Source organism: Engraulis encrasicolus, chromosome 15, assembly GCF_034702125.1.
Source record: "Engraulis encrasicolus isolate BLACKSEA-1 chromosome 15, IST_EnEncr_1.0, whole genome shotgun sequence".
NCBI classification, from domain to species: Eukaryota; Metazoa; Chordata; class Actinopteri; order Clupeiformes; family Engraulidae; genus Engraulis; species Engraulis encrasicolus.
Window position 1 is genome coordinate 37,887,673 of NC_085871.1, and position 20,986 is coordinate 37,908,658.

The window sequence follows — 20,986 nt, forward strand, 5'->3', positions numbered from 1 at the left end:
TCTATGTCTTGGTCTGTCTGTCTGTCTCTCTGTCTGTCTCTATGTCTGTGTCTGTGTCTATGTCTATGTCTATGTCTTGGTCAGTCTGTCTGTCTGTATCTCACGGTCTAATGTCTAGATCTGTCTGTCTGTCTATGTCTGCCTCTGTCTGTCTGTCTGTCTGTCTGTCTGCCTCTATGTCTGTCTGTCTGTCTGTCTGTCTGTCTGGTCTAGTTGTCTCCCACTCCCTAGCTGTTTCTTTGTGTGCATTGAAAGACTGAATGCAAGCAGCTCGGTCTGGAATGTTTCAGATGTCAGATCAGATGCCGGAACTGTCTGATTTTCGACTTCCAATTCCGCCTCCAGTTGACGGCGGCCACAAATCCAAATCCGTACAGCGCGGCGTGTCACTCAGATCTGTTTCCTGTATGACTGTGCCACTGTCGCACTCTAGTCTTGATGTGGGTGACGGCTCGAATCCCTATCATGCGATAGAAGAGATTAGCTAGCTACTGGCGTTGGCATGACACCGGTTCTGCCTGAATGGAATTCCAAACTCCACTCTGAACTTGTGCACAGTACAACATGCATGGGCAATGCAACACTCAAGGGAGTCAATTTGACATCTTATAGAGTAGTGTTTCTCAACAGGGGTGTTACAGCCCCCCAGGAGGCATTAGGGAGCCCGAGGGGGGCATTGAGAAGGAGAAGTTCCCATGGGATTGCGTTAGTCTATTTTATTTTTCAATACTAATGGGGGCGTTGGTAGGCTTATGATGAAGTCAAGGAGGCGTTGGGAGGCTTATGCTGAGGTCAAGGGGGTGTGTGTTCAAAAAAGGTTGAGAACCACTGCTATAGAGTTTATTTGGCCCCAAGAATACTCTCTATGTGTTGCATTAAGACTGCATTTTTTATATGGATATGGGCATGTAGATTGTGAGTTTGTTTACTACATTCTCCCTTTTCCGCTTCTGTATAAGTTACTGTAAACAAATAAATAGGAACAACAGCTAGGCTAGTTTGGCTGCTGTTCAAAGCCTCCAGTCCCACGTCACGTTGGTATTTCTTTTTGTTTGTTTGTGTGCGTGTGCGTACGTGTGTGATTCTTTTGAGTTGGCGACACATTTCTTTGCTGTCTGAGAACGTTAAATTACGTCTTTGTGCCTCGGAGGCAGGAAGGATTACTGAAGAGTGTGTGTGTGTGTGTGTGTGTGTATGTGTGTGTGTGTTTGTATGTGTGTGTGTGTGTGTTTACGCACGATTGTCTGTGTTTGAAGACGCCTCAGTAATGTGTCACAGTATTGAGCACTTGACATTGCGTGGGCGCATTTCTGTCTGGGATCAAGTACTAGGTAAGCATTTAGTGTGTGTGTGTGTGTGTGTGTGTGTGAGAGAGAGAGAGAGAGAGAGAGAGAGAGAGAGAGAGAGAGAGAGAGAGAGAGAGAGAGAGAGAGAGAGAGAGAAACAGAAGAGGAGACAAAGTAGGCTAGCAATTATACCATGCTGACATGTTTGATGCGTCGCTTGGTTCTTTCAGCAGCAGACATGTGACTGCAATGTGGACTGTCCAGTTTTGGGCACAGTAAGCCTAACCACAGTCAGTCACTTATGCTAAATGAAAGTCAAAACAAGCTGACAGGATTTTGCAGGAATTCTTTTTCTCTCTCCTTTCTGTTGGGGACTTTTCATTTTTTCGATTAATTTAAGCATGTTTGCTCTTGAATATGAAAATAAGCATCTGCTTTTCCCTTCCCGAAAATGAAAATGAATTTTGGAAATCCTTATTTAACATTCACGAAACGAAAACACAGCATGCTCAGCAGAGAAGACGGGAACAGATGGAGAATTGGGATGGTCTGATGGACAGATTAAGAAGAGAGAGAGAGAGGGAGAGAGGGAGGCCAGAATGGAGAAGGAGAAGGGGCTGGGGGTATGGAGGGAGAGGGGGGTGTAGGAGTGGGGGTGTTGACTATTTTGGGATTGTCAGCAAATCCCTCTTTCCAGGTCAGGAGGAATAGCAGACATTGTAGTAGACAGACTATTGTTTATCACATTGGCTCGTGCCACATTTTGCCACATAGCATGTTTCTGTCTTTGTTTGTGAATTTGTACATGTTTACAACTAAAATACAATATTTTGTAATCATGATCGTATGAAATTTCCATTGATAAATTCCAAGTGTCGTCTCTCAGCCTGGCTGGCGTGGTGGGCTGTTTTTGCAGAACCTGTGTGGTGAGCAGGAGGGGTGGGGAGGAGTGAGGGCATTGAGCATGCCCACTGCAGGGTTGGCAGGTCGGAGTCAGTGAGGGCACTGAGCGTGCCCAGTCAGGGGCAGACCAGACGGAGTGACCACCACCAGCTCTCCCACAAACCAAAAATAAGGTGTGAGCAGTGTTGCCCGATTGGGCTGTTTCCCACCCAATTGGGCTGTTTAGGATTGCCGTTAGGGCGTAACTTACAAAAAGGGCCATTTATGGCCATAGAAACCAGTAGAATTTGGTTCTAATTGGGCGGGATTTAGTGCCTCTAGACAGTTTTTGAGCATTTACTTGGGCTGGAAATCCTCAGTCTCATCTGGCCACCCTGGGTGCGAGTTTGTTGGATAGATTCTGAAGGGACTTCCAATACGATTGCAGTGGTGGTGTAGTGTGGTGTTGTGATGTGTACAGAGTCAAATGAGACACCGGACCTGCATTTGTGACTGCTCAAAAACAATCAAAACCAAACAGCGGCACACTGAAAAATCACGACGCATTCCGGTTAGAAATGCGTTATGTGGGCTGCATCGATTTGTGTGCATGTGTGCTCAGTAAAGGGTAGACTGGCTGGAGTGAGGGCACAGAGCATGCTCCGTAAGGGCAGACTGGCCGTAGTGAGGGCATTGAGCATGCCCTATTAGGGAAGGGAAGCTGTGTGTACGTGCTGGCGGGCGGCTCTTTGATCTGAGGTAGGTAGAGTAGAGTAGTGCTGGTACTGTGGTGATGTCACTGACTGGGCCCTGTCCCAAAGCCTGCTGCTCCGGTCCTAGCTAGTGCACACACACACATGCACACACTCACACGCGCGCACGCATGCATCACCACACACTGCCCGCATCTCTGCCGGTCTTGCTGCCTGACTGCGTGGGCAACCAGAGACCTCTCCTGCGAGTCAGGTCCTAAAAATTAGCACCCTGCTCAGAGCCAGCCCACACACACACGCACGCACGCACGCACGCACGCACTCACTCTCTTCCGGTTACTCTGGGGGGGGGGTCCTCTTCTCTCAGTAGTGGAGGACTTTGGCGTGCTGAAATTGTGTGTGTGTGTGTGTGTGTGTGTGTGTGTGTGTGTGTGTATGTGCGTACGTGCGTGTGTGTGTGTGTGTGTGTGTGTGTGTGTGTGTGTGCGTGCGTGCGTGCGTGTGTGTGTGTGTGTGTGTACTGCCCAAACCGCCGTTTCGTGACCAAGCCAGAGCAAGCCAGTCGTGAACAAGCCAGCCTCATTGCTTATTTGTTTATTGGAAAGCCTGTTTATTTTGCGAGGGAATTCTATTTGTGTCTGTGTCTGTCTGCGTGTGTGTGCGTGCGTGCGTGCGTGCGTGCATGCGTGCGTGTGTGCATGTGTGTGTTGAAGCTGTAGTTTTGGAGGCCTTAATTTGACATTGCAGAAAGAGCTGGAGCTGCTAGCTGGGATATTTTGGAGGGCTGTTGGCTGGAGATGCTCCCTGTCTTTTCTCCTTTTCTCCCTTTCTCCTGCTCTCTCTCTCTCTCTCTCTCTCTCTCTCTCTCTCTCTCTCTCTCTCTCTCTCTGACTCTGATTTTTTTCCCTCTCCGTCTCTCTCTGTCTGACTCTCATTTTTCTCCTCTCCATCTCTCTCTCTGACTCTCATCCCTCCCATCTCTCTCTATCTGTCTTTCTCTCCCTCTCTCCTTCTCATGCCTCAAGTCTGCAGCACCTATTCCACTCTTAAGGGCCGTACACACACGTCGCTGCTAGTTACTCGCTCAGCGAATTAACTCAATAGAATGTCAATGTGTTCCTGTGAGTAGGCGAGTACTGTACAAGCAATGTGATATGGACGGAGAGTTATATATGAAATATTTGATCTTCTAGCGAGGCGAGTAAGCGAGTAACCAATTGGAAGGCAGAGTTCGATACTTCTCGCCTGTTCATTGGCAGTTAAAGCCGCGGGAACTTTCAGTGAACGTTCCATGAAAGAGAGGCGAGTAGGCGAGCAAGCGAGAAGCTAGTAAATAGCAGCGATGTGTGTGTACGGCCCTTTAGCCCTTCTCTATACTTTTAACTCTCTCTTTGTGATGTGTGCACGTGTGCGTGCGTTTCTGCGTGCATGCACAGTATGTTTGCGTGTATGTGTGTGTGTGTGTGTGTGTGTGTGTGTGCGTGCATGTTTACTGTATGTATGGTATGTTGTGTCTTTCCTGCCTGCCATGACTGCCCTTCCCTTCTCAGTTTGATCTTATCTTATCTGTTGTACAGTCAGGACGGGCATGTGCTTTCCTTCTGTGCATTCTCTCCTTTTCTCTCCTCTCGGTTTCCCACATACTCTTCCCATTTGTGTGTCTCTCTCCGTCCATTTCTATCTCCCACACAATGTTCCTTTCTTGGTCTCTGTCTGTCTGTGTGTATGTGTGTCTGTGTGTCTGTCTTCCTGCATGCCTGCCTGTCTGTCCTCTCTCTTGCTCTCGCTCTTGCTCTCTCACTCTCACTCTCTCTCTTTATGACTCCCTGGGTTCCTCTTTTCCTGCTATCTCTGTCCTCCGCTCCTCCGTTCATCTTTGTATCTGTGTTCAGCATCAGCATGTTAAGATGTCCTCTGGGTGGCTGACTGGCTGACTGGCGGCCTCCCTCTGTCTCTACTCCCTCTGACCAGCTTCTCATTATTATATCCATTCATTAAATATCTCTCTTGCTATCTCTCTCTCTCTCTCATGCGCTCTCTCTCTCTCTCTCTCTCTCTCTCTCTCTCTCTCTCTCTCTCTCTCTCTCTCTCTCTCTCTCTCTCTCTCTCTCTCTCTCTCTCCCTCTCTCTCTCACTCTTTCTCGCTCTCTCTGTCTCTCTTGCCATCTCTCTCACACTCTCTCTGTCCCTCTCCCTCTGTATCTCTATCTTGCTACCCCCCTCTCTCTCCCTCCCTCTCCCTCCCTCTCCCTCCCCCTTCGCTCTCTTTTTCTGCAAGTGGTCCTACGAGAGGCATGCCTTTGTATCTAGGTGCCACTTACCAAGCAAATCGGGAATATGTATGTGTGTGTGTGTGTTTGCGTGTGCGTGTGCGTGTGTGTGTGTGTGTGTGTGTGTGTGTGTGTGTGTGTGTGTGTGTGTGTGTGTGTGTAATTATGTGTAACTTACATCGTTATCTAGCTTAATGGATTCTGTCTGTGTTGTTTCTTGGACATATGTGTGCGTGGGTGTGCATATCTCTGTGTGTCTACATGTTCTTCTTTGTGTTTCACATACATGTTTGCATGCACTAGTTTGCATTGCAGTTGTAAATATTTGCATGCATTTGTTTGTATTGCAATTGTAACTAATTCCAGCGATGGCCTAGTGCTTAATTTTAAAAAATATATTTAGCATTAGTTTGCATTGCAATTGTATATGTTTGCATGCATTTGTTTGTATTGCAACTGTAACTAGTTCCAGCAATGGCCAAGTGCCTAATAAATACTGTGCCTTAAAAAGTGCCTTAAACTGTGTATTTAGTCATGTAGCCAGCCTTAACATTTCACTCTCACGTTTAAAGCAAAAGTAGGAGGTGAATGGAGGAGGAGAAAGTACACATTGTCCCTTCCAAAAAAAAAAGGCGCACAAAAAAGCCAAGTCATTACGTAAACATGTAGAGGAAGCTGGCCATTGGAGTGGAGTGGAGTGGAGTGGCTGTGGCCAGATCCTGAGGGCCAGCCAGCCAACCAACCGTGGGCGAAAGAGAGAGGCACAGAGTGCCAAGGTTAGCTTAGCAGTGGACCGCTTGGAGAATGATCTGCTGCGGACTCACTCTACTGCCATGCCATACTGTTCTGTAGACCAGTGTTTCTCAATCTTTTTTAAGGCGAGGCACCCTTTCAATTCATAAAGAATTTCAAGGCACCCCAAACCAACAAGCTGTAACATGGCATCGCATCCGATACCACACACAAGCTTAGAAAAGTAGCACATTTGGAGACGTCACACGACCTACGTTCGAAGTTGCAGCTGACTGGGGCGACCTATATTTACTTTATTGTGGCAGATGTTTACTTCAAATGGCAGATGAAAGATTCCACTGACTAGCATTAACTTATCAATTTAGACAAATATGTATTATATTACATCATTTATTCATCAGCCACGTTTCCGCGGCACCCTAGGGTGCCCTGGCACCCCTGTTGAGAAACACTGCTGTAGACCACTGCTAGGTCCACAATCACCCTCTGTGTTTACTTTTTTTAATGTATTTTTTGGGCTTTATTATGACAGGACAGTATGAGAGGAGACAGGAAATGGTTGTGAGAGAGAGACGGGGTAGAGCTGGGATATGAACTGGGCCGGACTCGAACAACAGCACCCCTCTTCCCCCCACCCTCAGTGTTTCTATTGTGATATTTATTATCAAGATATTTTTCAAAAGGGTGAAGCCCCTTTAATGCACATCGTCTCACCAGTGGTATGCTGTAGTAGTCACTGAAAAAACGTGACTACTACCATAGTACTACACCACTATGACAGCACACAGGGCCTTTATTAATATTTTACGACTTGGTCAATGTCATTCTGGTCACAGAAATTCGGTCCTTCCCAGGCACCGATGTCAAAGTCTGTCTGCATAAGTCCCTCCACTTGGCGGCCATCTTGGTGAGGCCTCTAGTAGGCAGCTACTTCGGGCAGCTATTTCTCTATATTTTTCAACTGCACATGAGCAGCATTTGCGTGCAAGATGATTGGATCAATGACAGCACAGCACAGCACAGTAGGCAATTGGCCCTTCTTGCCAGAAAGGTGGGAGATGAGCAAGCGCACACCATATTTGTGTTACGAATCGCCCTGTTCATTTCTATGGACGTTTTCTCTGCTGGAGTGTCTCTGCTAGAGTGAGCCTGTGGCCTATGACCCTTATAGGCCCCGAGACCCAGAGGCTGGCCGGCGCCCCCCTGTGGTATGGATGTGTTCTAGTGTGATGTCTAATATTCCCTAACACTGCTCTGCTGTGCATCACCACTAGGGCTGGGCGGTTCTGGAAAAAAATGCGTATCACGGTTTTCTTGATGAAAACTAATATCACGGTTCTCTGCACGATTTTTTTCATAAGCAGAGATTTTCCCCTACATCTGAATGTTTCTGAAGAAAAGGCTGAAATTAAATTTAAAAATAAGATAAAATGCTGAATCTCCATTTCTATTTTAATTACTTTTTTGGAATAAAATCTTTAAAAATCACCTTCTCTCATCAAAAAGTGAGCCTTGTGTAGGTGAAAACAGTTATCATGTTTTTTTAACGGTATACCGCCCAGCCCTAATCACCACACTCCATTGCAAACCATTGGAATCAGCCTCTGCGATTTTAGTGGGATACTGAGATACTGTATATTTTCAATGGAACGTAGTGGAATTGATATCAACATTGCGTTCCACAGCTGGGCGATGTATCTGTATTCTGTTTCTGTACATCATGGACAAGGGAGTTTGTATCAGAAACTACTGTAGCTGAGCTTCGCTGAGGACTGCCATGCCACCCTTTCCTTCTCTCTCACACACACACACATACAGACTTCAATAGAGATGACACACACAGACACACACAAACACAGACACACACACAGACACACACACACACACACACACACACACACACACACACACACACACACACACACACACACACACACACACACACACACACACACATTTAGAGGGTATGAACCAAGGTTAGTTCACTGTGCTATGCTATGGACTGCTGTGCCATGCCCTCTCTCTGACACACAGCCACAGTGCAGACTTCAGTATAGATGCACACACACACACTCACACACACACACACACACACACACACACACACACACACACACACACACACACACACACACACACACACACACACACACACACACACACACACACACACACACACACACACACACACCACCAAGGGTTAGATGGCTGTGCTCTGCTATGGACTAGCCTGCTGTGCTACTGCACTGCAGATCGCTGCTACTGCTAGCTTGAGCTCCACACGCTGTACTGTCAGAGAGAGTGAAACACTCTACTCTCTACTGTCTAGTGCTGGGCTGGCTACACATCAATATCATCATTACAATATTGATACGAAAGCACGGCTAACCTCTCACTGCACTCTCTCTTCTCTTCTCTCCCACAAAATCTGGCTGCAGCAGCTGTGTGTGTGTCTGTAGTGTGCGTTTGTAGTGTGTGTGCGTGTGTAGTGTGTGTCTGTGTGGGTGTGGGTGTGGGTGTGTGTGTGGTACGTTTGCTCTGGGTAGGCTTGTCGTGTTAATGGTGTGGTGTGTGTGAGTGTGTGTGTGTGTTTGTGTTTGTGCGTGTAGTGTGTGTGAGTGTGCGTGTGCGTGTGTGTGCTTGTGTGAGTGTGTTTGTGTGTATGTGTGTGTGTGTGTTTGTGTGTGGTGTGTATGTGGTGTGTTTGCTATGAGTAGACTCTCTTGTCAATGGTGTGGTGTGAGTGGTAGAAGAGTGTCTTGTTAAAAGTGGATGGGTATGTGTGATGTTAGTAGGCCAAGGATTCTCAAACTTTTCCTGATAGGGGACCCCAAAGGGAGCAGAGATTTTGCCAAGGGACCCCCTTCATGATCGCACCCCAAATTTAAAGTACCTTTTTTATGCAACAGTGGGGGCTACGTGGAAACTTAAATGATCTGTTTTCATTTTTCTTCAATGTGAGCCTACACGTTGTGACATACTTTTCCACAAACGCCCTGGCTACACACCGTGGACCTCCAGGGGTCCCTAAAACCACTAATGTAGGCTACTGTTAACAAGACCCTCACAGTAGCATGAGACATGAGCCCTGGGTTTGCTATAGAAATTGTAAGGGGGTGTAACAATGCAATGTAAGGGGGTGTAAGCTTAACAATACATCGTTATACTGATTTTGATGATATACTGAATTGATTCAGGACCATGTATCGTGATACTTATTTACACGATTATTAAATAATAATTTAAAAAAGTATAAAAAAACACTGTCTTGAATGTGCCCCTGGTTATGTGTGAGTAGATAATATTTATGTTGTACCAGATTAATTGAATTATGAATGCTACACAGCAAATGGTTAGTATGCTGTATTTTCACACATTTACCAAAGTAATTATATCGCAATGAATCGCAATGTATTGCAATGCATCGTGATAGTATCGCATCGTGGCTTGTGTACTGTGATGTGCATGGAATCGTGAACCCCTTGCCAATACCCACCCATAGTTTGCGATGGCAACACAGGCCCCATAGATATGCATTGCATTCTGATGTATGTCGTCTTGCGGCTGTATTGCGCTGAGCAGTGTTACCCTGCAGAATTTGTGTTAGTCAAGCAAGGTGTTGGCCAGTATCATGACAATCATCATTGGATTTGGAAATGCTATGTTCTGTACCGTTTCATTTGAAATAAGATATGAAAGACCCCTAAAACTTAACGTTATTGGTGAAGCAACTTTAGAAATTATATTCACAATACAAAATCTTTTCGAGGAAGTGACCTAGTCAAGGTGGTGTAGTAGGTGTTTGTTGTCAAGCACTGTGTGAGTGTCCGTAGCTGTTAGCATGCTGGTGTTAGAGTGTGTGTGTGTCATTATCAATATGGTGCCACAGTGGCAGTATGGTGCCAGAGTGCAGCTCTATGTGCTGTGTATTAGGGGTGTAAATCACAGGCTCCGTGACCATACGATACGGCATCGATTTCTTAACACCTTAGCGCAGCACTATGGCTCTCTGTAAGCAATGTCATAGCAATGTTGTTATGACGTAGTTATGCATTTTCAGCAAGTGAATAGGGTCGCCGGCGACCCCAGCTGCAGTAAGAGGCTACAGCAGGGATTCAATTGTTTTCGATGCTTAAGAATTCCCTACGATACGATACGATTCGATTCAATTAAATTGTTTTCAATTACTTTTCTACTTCTATTATGTTATGGATCTTGGGCATTGGACAGGGCCCAGCGATTCGATTATTTTCGATACTTAAGAATGACCCACGATAAGATACGATTCGATTCGATTCTATTCGATTGTTGGCAGTAGGATCAATGCGCCGATACATACATTTCGATTATTTTTTACACCCCTGCTGTGTAAAGTGTGTGGTGCTGTGTGTGGGTTGTGCGTGTGGCGGTGTATGTGCTGTAAGTGTGGTGTGTCTCTGTGTGCTGTATGGTGTAATGTAGTAGTGTGAGGGTGTGTGTCTGTCTGTGATGTGTCTGTGGTGTTGCATCTACTGTTAATGGTGTGTGTGTGTGTGCGTGTGCGTGCGTGCGTGCGTGCGTGCGTGTGTGTCTAAGAATGCTCTGAGTGTGTCGTGTGGTGTGGTGCGTTGTGTGTGTTTGCTGCAGGGGCAGTGTGAGTGAATTGTGTTTTTGCCAGCTTGTCTTCCCCGGTGGGTTGGGTGCTTGTGAGTGTTGTTTGTGTGTGTACTAGCTACGTATATGTTTGTGTGTAGATGTGTCTCTATGGATACATTTTAGCGTGTGTGTGTGTGTGTGCATGTGTGTGTGTGTGTGTGTGTGTGTGTGTGTGTGTGTGTGTGTGTGTGTGTGTGTGTGTGTGTGTGTGTGTGTGTGTGTGTGTGTGTGTGTGTGTGTGTGCATATTTGTCTCTGTGGATATATTTTACTGCGCTCAGTCGGTCCTGGTGTTTGGGTGTAAACAACAGCAGAGAGAGAGAGGAGAGAGAGCGAGAGAGAGCGAGAGAGAGCGAGAGAGAGAGAGAGAGAGAGAGAATCTTTCATCTCTGGAGAGAGACGGATGGAAAGATTATCATTTTGTTTTTTGTTTTTCTTTCTCTCTTTGTCTCTTCTTCGCGGTTCAGTCTGGCACCCTGTTATTTTCTCTCTCCCCTCTCGTTTGCTTAACACTCCTCTCTTTCTTCTCACTTTCTCTTTTAAATCATTATAGTCTCTCTCTCCACTCTGCTCTCCCTGTAGTTGTTTCATTTACTTTCTCTCTCTCTCTCTCTCTCTCTCTCTCTCTCTCTGTCTGTCTCTCTCTGTCTCTCTCTCTCTCTCTCTCTCTCTCTCTCTTCTCATTTGCTGTCATTAAACCCCCTCTCTCTTTTCTTCTCTCCTTTCCTCTTACTCTCTATTTCATCCTTTCCTTACTTTTCTTTCTGCTTCTTCTACTCTTCCTCCTCCACTCCTCTTTTAGCTGTCACCTCAGCTCCTCTTCTCTCCTTTCCTTTCCTTTCCTTTCCTTTCCTTTCCTTTCCTTTCTTTTCCTTTTCTTTCCTTTCTGCTTCTTCTACTCTTCTTCCTCCACTCCTCTTATGGCCTCTCCTCTCCTCTCCTTTTCTCTCCTCTCCTGTCCTCTCCTCTCCTCTCCTCTCCTCTCCTCTCCTCTCCTCTCCTCTCCTCTCCTCTCCTCTCCTCATTTCCTCCTCTCCTCTTGCTACCACTACTATATCATTTGACAGCCTACCAGAAAAGCAGTCCAGCTGTTTTGTTGTGTTACGGTAGGGACACATAGACGCGAATTTGGCCAAGCAAAGCGAACTTCGCCATTCATTCCTATGAGAGAGGCGAAGGCAAGCGAAAGCAAGCGAACTGGAGCGAAGGCGAAGCGAAATTATTAAAGAAAGTTTAATGTTATGCAAATGAGGAGCGAATTTGCCTGCCGCGGCCCAATCAAATCAACAACATAACTGTTCCATTCCATTTGATTCGCCGCGACGACCTGATGACGGTTGAGCTGTCAGTGAATTTCGCCTCTCTCGCCTCGCTCGCTTTGCCTCCTATGTGTCCCTACCGTTACGGGCCAGTAAGAATGTTTCACATATTTTTAACAACAGTGGTCGCAGAGGCAAATATCCCAATGTGAGCAAATAGCCAATGTACTTTTTATACATACTGTAATAAGTAAGGATTGATTGTTCATCCTTTGTTATCAATTGCCATAAATGTAATTGATTATCATGACACAAAAAGTGGCACAGTGTTGGCAGACTGTTTCCCGCCCACTCGGGCTCCTTAGGATGACCGTCTGGGTAAAAAAAGGGTAAAAAGAACATTTGAGTGGGCTTTTCTGCAGACTTGTGGCCATATCTTTTCTGCAGACTTGTGGCCAATCAATAGAATTTAGTTTAATTGGGCATGATGTAGTGATTCCAGGTGGGTGTTGAGTCATCTTTGATTGAAGATAACTGGTGTGTGGACAAGGGACTCTGGGAAATTTATGATGGTAGTAGACTCATTTTCAAGTTGTTAAGATGTTGTGAAGGAGAGGGTTCCTCCCTTCTTGCCCCGCGTGCCAGGTGTCAATTTCTATGGAGTGTAATGTACCTAAATTGGTATTTAAAAAATCAAAACAATCTCTCCACAGCTGGCCAGAGTGAGGAGTGTGAATAAAATACTCCTACTAACTCTCTCCCTCTGCTCTTCCTCTCTTCCTCTCTTCCCCTCTCCACAGCGGCCCAGAGTGAGGAGCGTGAGTGTGCATTTGCGGAGAAGCATGAGGACGTGGCGGGTCGCATCGGGGGCCCAGAAGGCCGCGTCTTCCTGGACAACTCCACCATCCGCTGCAACCCCGGGGGCATGTGCTACGGCCTGTGGCAGCGCAACCAGCACGGCCTGCGCCTCGTCAAACAAGGTAGATCATATGCACACTAAACATGTTAAACACACACACACACACACACACACACACACACACACACACACACACACACACTAAACATGTTAAACACACACACGTTCTCATGTGCTACGGCCTGTGGCAGCGCAATCAGCACGGCCTGCACCTCGTCAAACAAGGTAGATAATACAGACACAGACACAGACACACACACACACACACACACACACAGACACAGACACAGACACACACACACACACATACACTCACACACACTCACAAACACACACACACACACACACACACACACACACTACGGGTGGTACGGTTCACAAAATTCACGGTTCGGTTCATATCACGGTGTCAAGGTCACGGTTTTCAGTTCTTTTTAATTCATGATAAATGGTGCACTGGGAATATTAAGCAAAATTTATATAACTGTAGTTATAAAGTGATGCAAGTTGAATTTGAACTTTTGCATGTGTCTGAGAACTGCCTCTTGTGCTTGAACTTAAACTGTCGTCAGCTGATGTGCGCTGTCTGAACGTTCGAAATGCCCTCTTTCAATTGGCTAATAGAATTGGACTTATCACTAAATCTCCTACATATGGTTTGTATAGGCTTATAATGTGAAAATGGTGTGATTTTAATTGTGTCATCCTCTGATTGGTCTCATACGCTAATGTTTTAATCAGAGAGACTGGATAAGATACTCCTAGAATCTCTGTTTTACATATTTTTCTGGGCAGTACATGAATTGCGGTTTGCCACGGATTGCACGGTTCGGTTCGGTATGTGTGTGAATTGTACGGTTTCGGTTTTCGGTGCGGTTTGTACCATCCCTAACACACACACACTCAACATGTTAAACACACACACACATGTTCTCATGTGCTACGGCCTGTGGCAGATCAACCAGCACGCCCTGAGACTAGTCAAGCAAGGTAAATACTAGAGGATGACATTTTTCAGGAATTCCCGTGGGGTCCTGCGTTATTCCCATGGGATAGGAGTCAAAATTTTAAAGATGAACGGGAGCGGGCAGAAGCGGGAATAAAGATGACTGGGAGCGGTCAGGAGCGGGAATAAAATTAACTTGAGCGGGAATGCCGCTTATTTTTTCTTTAAAAAACAAACAAAAAAAGCCTTGTTTTTTTTTTACGAAACGGGATTGGGGTTGATTTTGAGTGGGAGTGGGCAGGATTGGGACGGGATGGGATATTTTTTCTGGAACCGGGATGGGACGGGAGTGAAAATCCACTCCTGTGTCATGCTCTAGTAGATACATACATACACACTAAACATATTAAACACACACACACTCACACACACACACACACACACACACACACACACACACACACACACACACACACACACACACACACACACACACACACACACACACACACACACACACACACATTCTCGTGTCTATAGCAGCAGAACCAGCAATGGCCACAAATAGGGTACACACAGACAGGCACGCGCACATTCACACCTAACACACCAAACACACACATACAGTATGTCTATGTGATAACGCACACAAACACACACCTGTCGTTTGTCCTGTGGTGTCCTTGTACAAGATCAGAGTGGGCACACAGAGTCACACACAGACAGATGAGTCATGGCAACAGCAAGAACAGAGCAGTGTTACAGTGATGGAATACAGGACACAACAGAAGCACACAGTTTACACACACACACACACACACACACACACACACACACACACACACACACACACACACACACACACACACACACACACACACACACACACACACACACACACACATAATCGCGCGCACACACACAAACACAAACACACATGCGCTCTCACACACACACACACACACACACACACACACACACACACACACACACACACACACACACACACACACACACACAATTCTCTATCATTATTTTTTTCTTTTTCGACTGACAGTCAGTTGGCTACCACACACACACACACACACACACACACACACACACACACACACACACACACTGCCAGATGGACAGATGCAGAGCTGTTTCAGACTGGTCTCCTTTTGTCTATTCTCTCATCCATTTTTCCTTATATTTCTCTCCAACAACGCTGCTTCCTTCTCCTCTCCTCTCCTCTCCTCTCCTCTCCTCTCCTCTCCTCTTCTCTTCTCTTCTCTTCTCTTCTCTTCTCTTCTCTTCTCTTCTCTTCTCTTCTCTTCTCTTCTCTTCTCTTCTCTTCACACACACTGCTGTTTTCCCTCTCCTTTTATTTGCATCTCCCTGTCATCTGCTCCGCTCCCCCCCCCCTCTCTCTCTTTCTCTCTCCTCTTTTCTCTCTCTCTGAGGAGAAATGGGGTTGTGATGGTGCATTGTGCACAGTTTTGGATGATGAGGTCGCTTTTAATCACTTTTTTGTTTGAGATGATTTTTGTTTTTCTTTATTTATTGAGGTCAGGCTGTTTTTAAAATGGAATTGTAAATTTGATGTGTATTAAAATGTTTGTGAAAAATTCAAAAATTCTCTCTCTCTCTTTTCCTCCCCCCTCTCTCCTCTACTCTCGTCTCTCCTCTGCCCACCTCAGGCTGCTGGACTCAGAACAACGAGCACTCGGACTGCGATGATGACCACTGCCTGGTGACGTCTGCCCAGTCCCCCATGCAGAACGCCAGCTTCAGGTTCTGCTGCTGCAACCGGGACATGTGCAACCTCAACTTCACGGAGGACTTCCCAGAGCCCACGCCCACCACCGTACAGCCCCTACGTGAGTACAGTACTGTAGTGTACATGCACTGTATAGGAGAGGGAGAGAGACAGAGAGAGAGAGAGAGAGAGAGAGAGAGAGGGAGAGAGAGAGAGAGAGAGAGAGAGAGAAAATTGTGATCCAGTTGTAAACAGACATGGGAAGGAACTTTTACAAATCTGCCGTAGCCTGGGTCTGTATGTCGCCAACGGTAGGATTAGAGGAGACACATTTGGAAAACACACATTTTGCTCACCTCTTGGGAATAGCACAGTAGACTATGTCATAACTGACATAGACCCTATGTCAATTAGAGCATTCACTGTCAAACCACTATCACCCCTATCAGATCACAGCCAACTCACAATATTCATAAAAATGTCAGAAAACAACACCCTAAAATCACAGCCCAGTAAGCTGTTTCACTTTAAAAAGTCATACAGATGGGCTGAAAACAGTAACGAAGAATTTATAAAAGCAACAGGAACCCAACACATCCAAGCTCTCCTGGAAACCTTTCTAGACACTCCATATACCTTAAGTACAGAGGGTGTCAACCAGGCTGTGGAAACAATTGGCTTAATATTTGAAAAAACAGCAGAAAAGGCCAAATTAAAGAGATTAAGGACCAAACCCAAAGTTGAAAAGGAAGACAGCTGGTTTGACGCCGAATGCCAGTCATTAAGAAAAGAAATTCGCAAATTATCCAACCAGAAACATAGAGATCCAAATGACACATCAATTCGACATCTATATTGTGAGACATTGAGACTATACAAACGCACACTCAGAAACAAGAAAGCTCAGTACACACAAAACCAGCTGGCACTGATTGAGGCGTCAATACAAACAAATACATTTTGGGACAATTGGAATCATTTTAAAAAATCTAAACACCAAGAAATGGTAATTCAAGATGGAGACATCTGGACTAATCATTTCAAAACTCTATTCAAGAATGTTCAATCTGACCAAAACAAGAACCAAAATGACATAATCCACAAACTGCATGATCTGGAAAACACAATCAAAGACTACCAAAACCCACTTGACTTCCCAATCACTGAACAGGACCTACTCACTCATATCAACAAATTAAAGTCAAAGAAAGCATACGGGCCTGACTGCATTTTAAATGAAATGCTAAAATGTATGAGTGAAAAATTTAGATGGGCTATTCTCAAACTATTCAACTTAGTCCTGAGTGTGGGTTATTTCCCTGACATCTGGAACCATGGATTAGTTACACCAATCTACAAAAACGGAGACAAATTTGACCCTAAAAATTACAGAGGCATCAGCGTTAACAGCAACCTGGGGAAGTTATTGTGTAATATTATTAATTCACGGCTCACGGACTTCCTTATGAAGCACAATATCTTGAGCAAAAGCCAGATCGGATTCTTACCAAATCATCGCACCACTCATCATATTTACACCCTACACACATTAATCGAAAAATACACCCACAACAGAAACAAATTATTCTCTTGTTTCGTAGACTTTAAAACCGCTTTTGATACCATTTGGCACAACGGATTATTCTACACATTAATGAAAAATGGTGTAGGGGGAAAAGCATATGATATTATAAAATCCATGTACTCAGGAGCTAAGTGTGCCATCAAAATTGGATCTAAAAGAACAGATTATATCCCCCAAGAGTGCGGCGTGAGGCAAGGTTGCCCTCTAAGCCCAACTTTGTTTAATTTATATATAAATGAGCTGGCGACCATCCTAGAAATGTCAACCACCACAGGACCCACTCTGAACAACATTGACGCCAAATTCCTGCTGTTTGCAGATGATCTAGTCCTTCTCTCACCAACAGCAAATGGACTCCAAATGCAGCTTGGGCTCCTCCAAAATTTCTGCCAGACCTGGGCCCTGGCAGTGAACAACAACAAAACCAAAATAATGATATTTCAGAAAGGTTCCAAATACCATGGAAGACAAAATACATTTACTTTAGGACCACAAACAATTGAACATGTCACAGACTACACATACTTAGGCCTCAGAATCAATTATAATGGATGTTTCAATAAGGCAGTGAATGAACTGAAAGACAAGGCACGCAGGGCTCTATATGCCATAAAAAGTCAAGTACCCTTTGAAATTCCAATCCAAATTTGGCTCAAAATATTCTCATCGGTGATAGAACCAATAGCCTTATATGGCAGTGAAGTGTGGGGTCCACTCACAAATCAGGAATTTGATAAATGGGAAAAGCATCCAATTGAGAACCTGCATGTGGAATTCTGCAAAACCATCCTAAAAGTCCACCGACACACAACAAATAATGCATGCAGGGCAGAACTAGGCCGATACCCTCTTATTATCAACATTCAGAAAAGATCAATTAAATTCTGGAAGCACCTCAAATTAAGTGACCCACACTCTTTATGTCACAAAGCCTTGCAAAACCAAGAGCTGAGCAAAATCACCACCCCACATAACAACCAGGTCCACTGCTATCCCTTCCCACTAACACCTCCACACTCTACAGGCCTGCAAGACCAGATCCAAATTACACAACATACTCCACTAAACCAAATTTTCTTATACTTGAAAAACAACTATTATCAATATTGGCAATTGAAAACCAAAACACAAAGCAAGATGCAATGCTATCTATCCCTAAACAGAGAGTATGCACTTGCAAACTACCTAACTGAAATCAAAGACCCTATCTTCAGAAAAATATTGACGAAATACAGACTCAGTGAACACCGCCTGGCCATTGAAACCGGCCGACATAAAAAAGACTGGCTCCCCAGAGAAGAACGTTTTTGCAGACAATGCACTGACAATATTGTTGAAACCGAGCTTCACTTCCTAACCGAATGCAACAAATTTAAAAATATCCGTGAAATGTTCTTCCAAAAATTCGAGCAGAAACACCCAAATTTCACTTCCCTCCCAACCCAGAACAAACTCCCATTTATCATGGGTGAACAAGAACTGAGTTGTTTCTTGTCAGCCCAATACATTTTCACATGCCACCAACAGAGGGACAATGAGTGATATACCTACATACTGTATATTATATGTATTCTTTAAATACCTTATGTTTATGTGCTGGAATACTCACGGAAACACACTCAAAGACTGTGGATGGACATACGCGTGCACCCACGCATGCACACGGAAACACACACAAACACACACAAACAAACTGAGACATGCGTGCACACACACACACTCTACATGCACACACAGACACACAGACACACACACACACACACACACACACACACACACAACGAACACACACACACACACACACACACACACACACGGTATAATTTTATTATGTCTTACTGTTCCTCTTATTGTTGTCTTATATATGTTATGTACCATGCTTTGGCAATACAAAGTTTCTTTTGTCATGCCAATAAAGCACTTTTGAATTGAATTGAATTGAATTGAATTGAGAGAGAGAGAGAGAGAGAGAGAGAGAGAGAGAGAGAGAGAGAGAGACAGACAGACAGACAGACAGACAGACAGACAGACAGACAGACAGACAGACAGACAGACAGACAGACAGACAGACAGACAGACAGACAGACAGACAGACAGACAGACAGACAGACAGACTTTTAAAATCCCTTTATTGGTCTGTTATATCCGCAAACATCCCCAAACCCTGTTAATCTACCTGTGTGTACTGCATATGGGAGAGAGAGAGAGAGAGAGAGAGAGAGAGAGAGAGAGAGAGAGAGAGAGAGAGAGAGAGAGAGAGAGAGAGAGAGAGAGAGAGAGAGAGAGAGAGAGAGAGAGAGAGAGAGAGAGAGAGAGAGAGAGAGTGTGTATGTGTCCATGTTTGTTTATGTCTCAGCTCATGTGATGCACTGCAAGATTCCAGTTCTCGTCTTTAACGCACCAGTCTGTTGCCATGATTTAGAGACATCTCTAGAAAAACTGTGTAGCTGTGCTGTCTTGGTAAAATGCGCTCGTAAACATGTGGTAGTATAGGTGCTTTAGAAGACAAAGGCCAACACTGCGGCCACATATCACTGTGTCATGGCAGGAGTCGAGCAGTGTGAGGTGGGCCAGGGCCCAGGGCTCAGGGCCCAGGACGCTCCAGTTTTGGTGGTCAGAGAACGCCATGCTTAGATTGTTTTTTTACCACTTTATCTTTGCATTGTTTTATTTTTTGTAGTCTGTGAAGCACATTCACAGGTTGCCTTCCTGCGTATGAAATGGGCTATACCAGTTAATGTGATTTGACTTGACTTGATTTGACCTATTCTGACCTTAGTAGCCCTGTATGGGGGGGACCCTATATCTATTTTGCCCTGGGGCCCTGTGTGCAGCTGTTCCACCACTGGATAGAGATGCCCAGCTGATTAATGCATATGGCCATATACAGTAGATGGCTTTAGTGCACGCTGTCGAAAAATGACAGGACAGGAAATGGCTGCCCTTCAGCAGTTTGAGTTTTGTTGGTTTTGTTTTTTGTGAGTGTGGAGGAGTGAAGGGGAGAGTGATAAACGATAGAGAGAATGGCAAAGAGAGAAATATGTGAGTCACTCTTTCAACACCGGATTATCTTCACTCCCTTTTCTCTCTCTTTTTCTCTCTCTCTCTCTCTCTCTCTCTCTCTCTCTCTCTCTCTCTCTCTCTCTCTCTCTCTCTCTCTCTCTCTCTCTCTCTCTATTGTATCTCACATGCTTATATTCCAAACCTGAATGAGGCTGAAAAGAAAGCCTGGCTTCTTGAACAGCAGGAGCAGCCTGCATGAAAATGTCAAAAAAGGAGCGAAAAGAGCAAAAAAGATAAAATTAGCGAGTGAAAGAACAGGAGAGCGGTATCAGAAAAAAAAGATGTAGAGAGAGAAAAAACGTTGAGTTGAGTTGAAAATGAGTCGTGTGAAGGAAGGAGGGCATGTGAAGAGCAGTGTTGCCAGATGTGTCTGATCAAATCCCGCCCAAAAGGTTCTGAAAAAAAAAACGTCAAAATGCGCTAAATTCCACCCAATTTCAACAAATTGCATTGATCTCTATGGGCATAAAACGGCAGAAAAAAATTGCCCATTTTTCCCCGTAGACGGCCATCCCAAGCAGCCCAATTCGGGCAGGTAACCGCCCAATCTGGCAACACTGGTGAAAAGAGGGGAAGGGATCGGAATTTAAGAGGAGAAGACGAAACGTGAACAGCAGGAAGGGAAGGGAAGGCTGCCTGCCTGCCTGCGTGACAATGTTTTAAAAAGGAAAGCGAGGGAGTAGACGAATGACAGGGTAGATGAGCAGGGCCTGATTAAGATGGCCTGGGGCCCCTAGGCTACAGTTTGCTGTGAGCCCCCCTGGAAGGCAAATTTCATGACAAATTTACATATACAGTGTCATAATTACGAGGTAGGAATTAAGGATAACATGACTACCAACTGTACTCAACACCACAGATGATTTTTTTTTCAATATTGCATCTTGTCACAATTCTACAGTTTTTCACTTTTGGCCAGTCAGGGTCCCTCTGGC

At 45.0% G+C, this 20,986-nt stretch overlaps 1 protein-coding gene across 2 annotated transcripts in view; it reads left to right on the forward strand.

The window, feature by feature from the left end:
* bmpr2a (bone morphogenetic protein receptor, type II a (serine/threonine kinase)) overlaps positions 1-20,986 on the forward strand; it is a 69,564-nt gene that overhangs the window by 9,146 nt on the left and 39,432 nt on the right. For both annotated transcript variants that reach the window (XM_063217464.1, XM_063217465.1), the window contains exons 2-3: positions 12,598-12,777; positions 15,345-15,524. In XM_063217464.1, the coding sequence (XP_063073534.1) occupies positions 12,598-12,777; positions 15,345-15,524 (360 nt within the window). The remainder of the gene's footprint in view (positions 1-12,597; positions 12,778-15,344; positions 15,525-20,986) is intronic.